Raw genomic sequence first — 11,404 nt, forward strand, 5'->3', positions numbered from 1 at the left:
GGGTTCCACTGTGGTGGGTGTGTAGTGCTATGTCTGTCTTAACGGCTATGGTTCTGTGGCTTTGGATGTGTTTGTTTGAATATATGCGCATGCCGAGAGAGAGATCTCACTTTACAACACTGTTTTGCATGTTTGAGCTAAACTCATAAACTGTGTGCATTCTATTTCCTATATAATCAGAGCTGCTGCTCTCATGCAAGGTCATCTGGAACAGAAAACACAGCTAAAACATTCTGTCCCCAAGACCAGCCCTGAGGCTTTCACAGACCTCCCCGGCATGAGCGCACACACACACACACACACACACACACACACACGCGCGCGCACACACACACACACACACACCAGACAGTCAGTGAGCTTGATTAAAGTATTTGGGTGTGACAGACAGGTGCGTTCTTAGCAGCTCCCTCTCTGCCTATACAGACCGTGCTAATACACAGACTGCAAAGCACATTAACACTTACACATTTACTGATGAAATACTGACTCTCTCACGTACCACATACAGCTCTGGAAAAAATTGAGAGCACTGCAAAAGTATCTGTTTCTCTGGTTTTACTATTTATAGGTCTGTGTTTGGGTAAAATTAACATTTTAGTTTTATTCTATAAACTACTGACAACATTTCTCCCAAATTCCAAATAAAAATATTGTCATTTAGAGCATTTATTTGCAGTGTCTCACACCCACTGTGAAATGTGGTGGAGGATTGGTGATGATCTGGGGGTGCTTCAGCACCTTTGTGAAGGACGCATGAATCAAGCCACGTACAACGTTGCCCTGGAAGAAAACTAGCTTCCTTCTGCTCTGACAATGTTCCCCACCTCTGAGGATTGGTTTTTCCAGCAGGTCAATGCTCCATGCCACATAGCCAGGTCAATCAAGGTGTGGATGGAGGACCACCAGATCAAGACCCTGTCATGGACAGCCCAATCTCCAGACCTGAACCCCATTGAAAAACACTGCATCTTTTTTGTTATTTTGGCCAGTTGTAATTTTCTGCAAATAAATGCTCTAAATGAAAAAAATGTATTTGGGAGAAATGTTGTCAGTAGTTTATAGAATAAAACTCAAATGTTCATGTTACCCAAACACAGACCTATAAATAGTCAAACCAGAGAAACAGGTCATTTTGCAGTGCTCTCAATGTTTTCCACAGCTGTATACTGTCGCAAACACACACATGCACTTCATTACATTTATGTTCTTCTCAGGGGCCGACTTCGATGCTGTGACCCCAGGGGCGGGCCTTCCTGTCGCCAAGGACGACAGCAGCAACACAGCCATCCTGATTGGCTGCCTGGTGGGCATCATCCTGCTGCTATTGACTGTGATCGCTGTCATTCTGTGGAGGCAATACTGGAAGAAGATACTGGGCAAGGTGATGGAGGAAGGCTTTCAGCATGACTTTCAAAATGGCTACCACTATCTGTCTCACGTATCTTTACATTCTTACTTAATGTGCGTGTTGGCCTTTCAGGTTCAAATGAGTCTGTCCAGTAACGTGTGAGAATGTGTGTGTCGCGTGTGTGTGTGTTTTGCTAACCCTCTCCTTGTCCTCTCCAGGCCCAGGGCAGCCTGTCCAGTGACGAGCTGCGTGTCCATCTGTCCGTCCCCTCGGACAACGTGGTGATCAACAACACACACAGCTACTCCAGCCGCTACCAGCGTATACACACTTTCCCTGACGACAGGGAGCGCTGCGACGGAGAGGGAGAGTACCAGGAGCCCAGCGCACTGCTCCGACCACTAGGACAAGACAGCACCGGACGAGACAGCACCGGTAAGACATGGTTGCAGTAAGACCGCAAACACACAGAGAGTGTCAGTTTGACACACAGTTAGAGAGAAAGACACAGACAGGCAGACACACACAGACAGGCAGACACACACAGACAGATATACAGACTGGCAGACAGGCAGACTGACAGACACATTGAACTGGTACTGGAGAATGTGCTGTATTATTACAAGAAAGAAAATCAAATCTAGCAACTGCTATATCAATTAGCCAGTTGATTTGGCTAGAAAAAGAGAACGTGGTAAACACACAAAGGAGATGTGGTACAGTAAACACACAAAGGAGATGTGGTACAGTAAACACACAAAGGAGATGTGGTACAGTAAACACACAAAGGAGATGTGGTACAGTAAACACACAAAGGAGATGTGGTACAGTAAACACACAAAGGAGATGTGGTACAGTAAACACACAAAGGAGATGTGGTACAGTACAGTAAAGACACAAAGGAGATGTGGTATAGTACAGTAAAGACACAAAGGAGATGTGGTATAGTACAGTAAACACACAAAGGAGATGTGGTATAGTACAGTAAACACACAAAGGAGATGTGGTATAGTACAGTAAACACACAAAGGAGATGTGGTATAGTACAGTAAACACACAAAGGAGATGTGGTATAGTACAGTAAACACACAAAGGAGATGTGGTACAGTACAGTAAACACACAACAGATCAAACACTAAAACTAAACATGACACCATCAGATCCTGCTGATAGACACAGACAGGCAAATATGGGGGACACACCCACACACACACACCCACCCAGACAGGGCATAAGATAACTATTGTTGACTGATGGGAAGGAAAGAGGAAGAGAGAGAGAGAGCATTCCTAGTTGCTCCGCGCTGCAGGCGGCCACTATGCTGTCTTTACTATCCACTGTGTCAGATTTGAACAGTGTCACATATTATACAGAAGAATAACAATATCACAGGAGCATTATTATGCTGAATAACAGAAATATGATCCTCCCACATGTACATTATACCCCTGTGGTTGTTACGTTTGTTCATTGTCTGAGTTGTGTTAACCTTGCCTGGTCTTTGCTCTGCAGACCTGTTCTGTTCTCCCCAACTTAATGCATCCTCCCCTTGTATTGTCACTGGTATGCTGTGTTTCGCTAACTTGTGTTGCGTTGTGTTGTGTTTTTGTTGTGCTGTGTTGTGCTGTACTGTGTTGTGCTGTTTGCCTTGTCGTGTATATTGCATGTTTGCCTTATTTTGTGTTGTGTGCCTTGGTTTGTGTGTGTGTGTGTGTGTGTGTGTGTGTGTGCTCCATGTGTGTCCCCCCAGCCTTGCTGTTAAACAACCCAGCCTATGACCTCCTCCTGTCAGATCAGAGGCAGCATGGCTCAGGCTCCTCGTGGCCCCTAACCGTCCCTATGGCCAGGGCCAGCTCCTCTCACCCTCAGGAGAAGAGCCTCAATAATGGGGCCCAGGGTAAGAGCCTCTGACTGGGGGGAAATACCAGGATTCACCCCCTTCCTGGAGCTCCATGGAGCTGGAATCATACTGTCTAGAATAACAGTAACATCAGGGCTGAGCATGTGTTTGATTATGAACCGTTTGTCTATCACCTTCTCACTGCATCAATTCACTCCATTTTGTGTAGTGCTTTAAGCATAATAAAGTCATTTGCCTCAAAATGCTTGTGACAAAGGCCTGAGCACGCCTCTCTCAACTCTTCCATCCCTCTCTCCACTCCTCTATCCCTCCTTTCGCAACTTCTTCCCTCCTCCCCCTCCCTCCAGGCTGTGGTATGGACTTGGAGAAGGGCTTGCCCCCCACGCAGGAGGAGCCTCCCCCGTACCCCGATGCCCCTCCCTACCCGGCCCTGTCTCCCCCCTTCCCCGCCAGCGTGCCCCACTATGCAGAGGCAGACATCGTTAGCCTGCAGGGCGTCAGGTAGGAGGGTTAAATCACCATTAAAAACCCACTGTTTTAACTTGGACTTGAATCAGTGATCTTTCTTTGTTTTGATGTTCTTTTATTCATCTCCTTTATTGCATTTTTCATGTTTCTACCCTAAAGTGTGTTGTGATTTCAAATGCACTTTCAATACACTTAGCTGTGATTTGTCTTGTCAGTGGTAACAACACGTATGCAGTGCCAGCCCTGACCTCCACCAGCCCCACTGCAGCAGACTGCACCCCCCTGCCTGAACTGCCCCGACACTGTCTGGTTTTCAAGGAGAAACTGGGAGAAGGACAGTTTGGAGAGGTGTGTATGCCTGTGTGTGTGTGCTTGTTTGTATGTGTAGATGTGTTTAACTATACTGAGTGTGTGTGTGTGTGCGTGTATGTGCAAGTGTGTGTTAGCTTGACAACTCTCACTAACTTCTTCCGCTGCTCTATCGTTCACTACATTCTGTAGTCTGAGACTGGCATCATTGAAGTCATTTGTGGCGATGCGGGGGGGTTTTCTGATCATGTGAGACAGTGACTATACTTGGATTTTTAGTTGTGGTTGTTGGTTGTCTGAAGGTATCTTTTTCTGTTGGTTCCTTCCTCAGGTGCACCTGTGTGAGATAGAGAGCCCTCAGGAACTGCCTAACCTGGAGTTCCCTTTCAACGTGAGGAAAGGACGCCCTCTGCTGGTGGCTGTTAAGATACTGCGTCCTGACGCCTCCAAGAACGCCAGGTCTGTCTCAGGATAGTTAATCTAAATCATTTAGCGAACAATTATCATTTTAAGACCTATTAAGAACATCTAATTTTGGTCCTAAAGTTGAGTTTTTCTTTCTCAGTCTGTCTCTCTCACTCCATCTCTTCTCTTTTAGCTTTTTCTCATTTCAATTGTTGATCTCTCTCTCCTCCACCCCACCCCTCGCTCCTATCTCTCTCTCTCCCTCCCTCCTAGGAATGACTTCCTAAAGGAGGGGAAGATTCTGTCTCGTCTGAAGGACCCCAACATCATCCGTCTGTTGGGAGTGTGTGTGAGCAGCGACCCTCTCTGTATGGTCACAGAGTACATGGAGAGTGGGGACCTCAACCAGTACCTCTCACACAGAGTCCTGCTGGACAAGACCGGACCCACACACAACACCCCCACCATCAGGTAATACGCACACATAGTACGCACACATAGTACACACACAGTACACACACACACAGACGCACATAGTATACACACACACATAGTACACACACACACAGTCACACACACATTTTCACAAAGACAGATGCATATATACACAAACACCTTTCCACCTGCATCTGAAATATTGTATTTCTGCCTCTTATCTCTTCTGTTCCACCACACATCCCTCCCTCTCAGTTACCCTGCTCTGATCGCCATGGCCAGTCAGATAGCTTCAGGGATGAAGTTTCTGTCGTCTCTGAACTTCGTGCACCGTGACCTGGCCACAAGAAACTGCCTGGTGGGGGGTGAGAAGGGCGAGAGCGGGGGCGACCGGGGCGGGGAGAGACCCATCAAGATCGCCGACTTTGGGATGAGCAGAAACCTGTACGCTGGAGACTACTACCGCATCCAGGGGCGAGCCGTGCTGCCTATACGATGGATGGCCTGGGAGTGTATACTGATGGTGAGAGGACACACAGGGAGAGAGAGGGGCGAGGAAGGAGAGAGTGGGGCGGGCCGTGCTGCCTATACGATGGATGGCCTGGGAGTGTATACTGATGGTGAGAGGACACACAGGGAGAGAGAGGGGCGAGGAAAGAGAGAGAGGGGCGGGCCGTGCTGCCTATACGATGGATGGCCTGGGAGTGTATACTGATGGTGAGAGGACACACAGGGAGAGAGAGGGGCGAGGAAGGAGAGAGTGGGGCGGGCCGTGCTGCCTATACGATGGATGGCCTGGGAGTGTATACTGATGGTGAGAGGACACACAGGGAGAGAGAAGGGCGAGGAAGGAGAGAGAGGGGCGGGCCGTGCTGCCTATACGATGGATGGCCTGGGAGTGTATACTGATGGTGAGAGGACACACAGGGAGAGAGAAGGGCGAGGAAGGAGAGAGGGGCGAGGAAGGAGAGAGAGGGGCGGGCCGTGCTGCCTATACGATGGATGGCCTGGGAGTGTATACTGATGGTGAGAGGACACAGGGAGAGAGAGGGGCGAGGAAGGAGAGAGTGGGGCGGGCCGTGCTGCCTATACGATGGATGGCCTGGGAGTGTATACTGATGGTGAGAGGACACACAGGGAGAGAGAAGGGCGAGGAAGGAGAGAGTGGGGCGGGCCGTGCTGCCTATACGATGGATGGCCTGGGAGTGTATACTGATGGTGAGAGGACACACAGGGAGAGAGGGGCGAGGAAGGAGAGAGGGGCGAGGAAGGAGAGAGAGGGGCGGGCCGTGCTGCCTATACGATGGATGGCCTGGGAGTGTATACTGATGGTGAGAGGACACACAGGGAGAGAGAGGGGCGAGGAAGGAGAGAGTGGGGCGGGCCGTGCTGCCTATACGATGAATGGCCTGGGAGTGTATACTGATGGTGAGAGGACACACAGGGAGAGAGGGGCGAGGAAGGAGAGAGAGGGGCGGGCCGTGCTGCCTATACGATGGATGGCCTGGGAGTGTATACTGATGGTGAGAGGACACACAGGGAGAGAGAGGGGCGAGGAAGGAGAGAGGGGCGAGGAAGGAGAGAGAGGGGCGAGCCGTGCTGCCTATACGATGGATGGCCTGGGAGTGTATACTGATGGTGAGAGGACACACAGGGAGAGAGAGGGGCGAGGAAGGAGAGAGGGGCGAGGAAGGAGAGAGAGGGGCGAGCCGTGCTGCCTATACGATGGATGGCCTGGGAGTGTATACTGATGGTGAGAGGACACACAGGGAGAGAGAAGGGCGAGGAAGGAGAGAGAGGGGCGGGCCGTGCTGCCTATACGATGGATGGCCTGGGAGTGTTTACTGATGGTGAGAGGACACACAGGGAGAGAGAGGGGCGAGGAAGGAGAGAGTGGGGCGGGCCGTGCTGCCTATACGATGGATGGCCTGGGAGTGTATACTGATGGTGAGAGGACACACAGGGAGAGAGAGGGGCGAGGAAGGAGAGAGGGGCGAGGAAGGAGAGAGAGGCATAAAGAAAACAATAGGGAAGATATGAGGACAGTACAAAAGAAAGAAACAAAATGGTGGGACAAGTAGTAAGTTAGCAGTGGTAAATAAGGAACTAACCAGTAACTAACAGGTAGTGTGTGTCTCTGCAGGGGAAGTTCACCACAGCCAGTGACGTGTGGGCGTTTGGTGTGACTCTGTGGGAGATGCTGAGTGTGTGTCAGGAGCAACCCTACTCCAACCTGACTGATGAACAGGTCATAGACAACGCCGGAGAGTTCTTCAGGGACCACGGAAGACAGGTACACACACTCATACACAGGCTCATACAGTACAGTAGCAGTACATTTAAGTAGATGGAATGTTTAACCCTCATCTCTCCCTCCTCCATTTTGTCTCCCCCCTCCACCTCCCCCTTTCTATCTTTCTCCCCCATCCCTCCTCTCTCCCCCATCCCCAGGTGTATCTGAGCAGGCCAGATGTGTGTCCTCAGGGTCTCTATGACCTCATGCTGAGCTGCTGGAACCGGGACTGCAAGCTCCGCCCATCATTTGCCCACATTCACTCCTTCCTCACAGAGGATGCCATGAACATGGTGTAGAGAGAGAGAGGAATGGAAGAGTGAGATGGAGAGAGGGGGATGAGAGACGGCTCCTCCAACCTTCATTCCGCCATTCATCGTAGAGATGAGTGCTTTGAGCGAGGGATGTGTGTAGAAGTGGTGGAGGTGTAGAGGGAGAGGTGTGCAGTAGAGGGACGGGTGCCTGCTTGTATATTTTGTATTTCTCAATGATGGGCGGATGAGGCTGAGACACCGCTGGTTCGGTTTTCACTCCCACGAGACAGACCCCAACCCAAACCCCTTTACCCCCCCCCCCCCTGAGTAGTCTCTAGATTGTCTTGATAAGAATGTAACACAACACAATGGTTGGTGCGGTGGTGGGTTGGTGTCTGATTCTGCATAGTGCTTCCAGGACCACCGATGGTCTGTCAATGGTCTGCTAGCGAACACAGGGAAGCTGTTAGACGTATGGGGAGGCGATGTGACAATGCTTGGTAATGTAGATGAAGCTAATATGAATTTGTAACGCTGAATAACGTTTCTAAAGAATATCAACAATACCAATCTGATTATGCATCAATGTCAGACATTAATACTCTGACACTCATAGTTTAATAGCATATTAACATTTTGGGATAAACTTAACACATCATCCTATATAGATATTTTATTACTTGACCTGCTGTTTTTGGTATTGTATAAATTATGTGCTAGGGTTACTGGTGAAGGTCTATATATATTCTCATACTGTCAACATTTCTCCATCTCAAAACGGTACACACACATTTTTCACACAGAGGTGAAATTGCACACAAGGTTTGCTGTCTTAGTACTATATAGAAAACGAGTATGTCCCAGTATATTTCACTAGTTTTCAGTATATAACCCAGTTCTTCCCAGCCCCAAACCCTCCATCCCAGACCCCAGTCTAAGGTTGTCTCTAGTCTCATGGAACCAGACGAGTGTGGCTGAATATTGCATTATATTCCTCTGGCCTACCCGTTAAAGTCTGGCAAGCAGAATGATGGTATCTCATACACAGGCCAGTAGCAGACACAGCAACAGCTGTTCCACCAGCAGTCTGTAACACCAGGCATTAGACACACACACACAATGCTGTCAGTCAGTCAGCTGCTCAGCCCAGACTAGGCTGGCGTTGTGACTATATTCTGCCTCCCTCTCCACCCAACTCAGTATCTCACCACTCCGTAAGCCTTTCATTCTGCAGTCTCACTCATATCTCTCACAACTGATCCACTCTGAGCTGTAACTATGGAGTTATACTGGACTGATGTGAACTGATCTGGACTCGATGACTCTTTCCAGGACAGGAAGTGTGTGGTTGTTACTCTACCAGACCTCCAAACTGAAACCCTTTGGACCTCCGGAGCCAGAGAGAACTGACTGGTGTCACGTGACGTGAGCCTCACTGCCTGAGAGAACAGGTACAGTAAGGGAGGTGCTACAACCAATGAGATTTGAGAGACATCCTTCCTTATGGGAGCTGGAATAGTATAGCCCACAGCAACACACACTGAAAGACAGACAACACTGCCTGTGCTGTGACATCACATGTGAAACTGACAGTTGTGATTGGTGACTAGCTGATGGAACAGCATAACATGGATGGACAGATGGATTGACGACTAGAGGGGAGTGGGGGCTGATATATGTAAATGACCATTTTCATGTGTAAGTGAGGTGAGCGGTGTGATTTTCTACCAGCGATGGATAGCGGAGCTGGGTCTGACTCAGTGACCCAGATGCAGAAAGGAGGTTCATGTATATGTCCAATACACTACCAGCTGCACTTTAAAGGCTGTTTCTGGCCGCATGCCCCAATACTTGCACTAGAATTGTAGAGTCTTGGGGCATAGTTACAGTACTTGTAGTTGAACAACTAATTAACAACACTTTGAGTAGCTACCCCAACAGTATCATGTTGGTATGCCAGTCTGGATGTTGGAGCGTACAGACAGTCTGTATCCCCTTGGTGTTAGAACCGATAGCAGTCCAACATGGCATTGCTGGTCAAAATAGATGTAGTTCTAAACAGAAAAACAGGTCAGTGTCTTGTGATTTATCATCTTAAAGTTGATCATGTATGCATGATTCATTTCAGTGGATTGTTGTTCAAATAGAACTGCCTCATAAAAGGTGTTGTCAAGGAGGAAAATAAAGGTTTGGAAAACCTCTGTCTGCTTTATGAGGAAAGGTAGAGCACACCAAATGCTTTCTGCCAGTGTTACATAGATACCCAGCAATAGGGAAACGATCAGACCGAATGGTTAAAACGTCAATCACAACGGATTTAAACACTCATGAGAAGAGGAGCACTAACAACTGTATCAAAAGCTTTCTAGTTTGTCAGTAACCTTTCATCTACATTATCCCAACATAAGCTGCCCGTGGTGGACTCTGCCTCACTGAGTGTAGTTCTGCATAATGTGTCAGGCTTAATCAAGATGATCAAATAATCCTTGTTTACTGATTGAATGAGTGCGAATGGTGGTGCCATACGAATGTGTGTCTCGATTGACCTTTTTTGATACACTGTAGCCCAACTAAACCCATATTTGTATATATATTTCCTGTATATGTACTTAGAATCTCCTTGTCAGTGGTGCTGTCATCCTTTGTCTTAGAATATGTACACATCATCAGGTTCATCTTCAAAGGACAGAATTTTTATTTTGTCTAATATATGGAATTTCTTTGTTACAGTTGGGGTTTCTTTTTGTTCCTCTGTAGAAAGCTTGCTACCTTACCTTGATGCCATTATAATTCATTGTGTTGTCTATTTTTGTAGTTTTAATAAAGTTAACCTTTCCAAATAAAGCAAGGAAGAATGTTTTGTCATTAAAACACACACACACACACACTGAAGAAACAACACATGTAGAGGACAAAGGGTTTGAGTTAGGAAAGAGCGTTTGTGTTTATATAAATGTTACAATAATTTCATAACTTAGTGCACTTGAATTCAAAGTTTACACTACAGTGCCTTGCAATAGTATTCATCCCCCTTGGTGTTTTTACTATTTTGTTGCATTACAACCTGTAATTTAAATGGATTTCATGTAATGAACATACAAAATAGTCCAAATTGGTGAAGTGAAATTTAAAAAAATAACTTGCTTCAAAAAAAAATAAAAACGTAAAAGTGGTGTGTTCATATGTATTCACCCCCTTTGCTATGAAGCCCCCAAATAAGATCTGGTGCAACCAACTACCTTAGTCACATAATTAGTTAGATTGCACACAGGTGGACTTTATTTAAGTGTCACATGACCTCAGTGTGTATACATACACATCTGTTCTGAAAGGCCCCAAAGTCTGTAACACCACAAAGACCAAGGAGGTCAGGGACAAAGTTGTGGAGAAGTACAGATCAGGGTTGAATTATTAAAAAAATATCCCAAACTTTAAAACATCCCACAGAGCACCATTAAATCCATTATAAAAAAATTGAAAGAATATGGCACCAAAACTCACAGACCAGGTAAGGAGGGCATTAATCAGAGAGGCAACAAAGAGAGCAAAGATAACCCTGAAGGAGCTGCAAAGCTCCACAGTGGAGATTGGAGTATCTGTTTATAGGCCCACTTTAAGCCTTACACTCCACAGAGCTGGGCTTTACGGAAGAGTGGCCAGAAAAAGACATTGCTTAAAAGAAACAAAAATAATCAAACAGGTTTGGTGTTCACCAAACGGCATGTGGGAGACTCCCCAAACATATGGAAGAAGGTACTCTGGTCAGATGAGACTAAAATTGTCCATCAAGGAAAACACTATGTCTGGCGCAAACCCAAAACCTCTCATCACCCCGAGAACACCATGTTTTTTTTCATCAGCAGGGACTGGGGAAACTGGTCAGAATTGAAGGAATGATGGATGGTGCTAAATACAGGAAAATTCTTGAGGGGAAACCTGTTTCAGTCTTCCAGAGATTTGAGACTGGGACAATGACCCTAAGCATACTGCTAAAGCAACATTTAAATGTCTTGGAATGGCCTAGTCAA

General features: G+C 47.2%; 1 protein-coding gene across 4 annotated transcripts in view; it reads left to right on the forward strand.

The window, feature by feature from the left end:
• Window positions 1-10,220, forward strand: part of ddr1 (discoidin domain receptor tyrosine kinase 1) — a 56,205-nt gene extending 45,985 nt beyond the window's left edge. Inside the window, exons 12-21 of one of the 4 annotated variants that reach the window (XM_036944288.1) lie at window positions 1,218-1,384; window positions 1,570-1,786; window positions 3,144-3,248; window positions 3,560-3,713; window positions 3,896-4,028; window positions 4,321-4,448; window positions 4,668-4,865; window positions 5,085-5,352; window positions 6,973-7,122; window positions 7,281-7,421. In XM_036944288.1, the coding sequence (XP_036800183.1) occupies window positions 1,218-1,384; window positions 1,570-1,786; window positions 3,144-3,248; window positions 3,560-3,713; window positions 3,896-4,028; window positions 4,321-4,448; window positions 4,668-4,865; window positions 5,085-5,352; window positions 6,973-7,122; window positions 7,281-7,421 (1,661 nt within the window). Of the gene's footprint in view, window positions 1-1,217; window positions 1,385-1,569; window positions 1,787-3,101; window positions 3,249-3,559; window positions 3,714-3,895; window positions 4,029-4,320; window positions 4,449-4,667; window positions 4,866-5,084; window positions 5,353-6,972; window positions 7,123-7,280 lie in introns of all 4 variants that reach the window. The other 3 variants (XM_036944289.1, XM_036944287.1, XM_036944293.1) reach the window with 3 other exon arrangements.
• Window positions 10,221-11,404: the final 1,184 nt, after the last annotated feature.

Source organism: Oncorhynchus mykiss, chromosome 2, assembly GCF_013265735.2.
Source record: "Oncorhynchus mykiss isolate Arlee chromosome 2, USDA_OmykA_1.1, whole genome shotgun sequence".
NCBI lineage: Eukaryota > Metazoa > Chordata > Actinopteri > Salmoniformes > Salmonidae > Oncorhynchus > Oncorhynchus mykiss.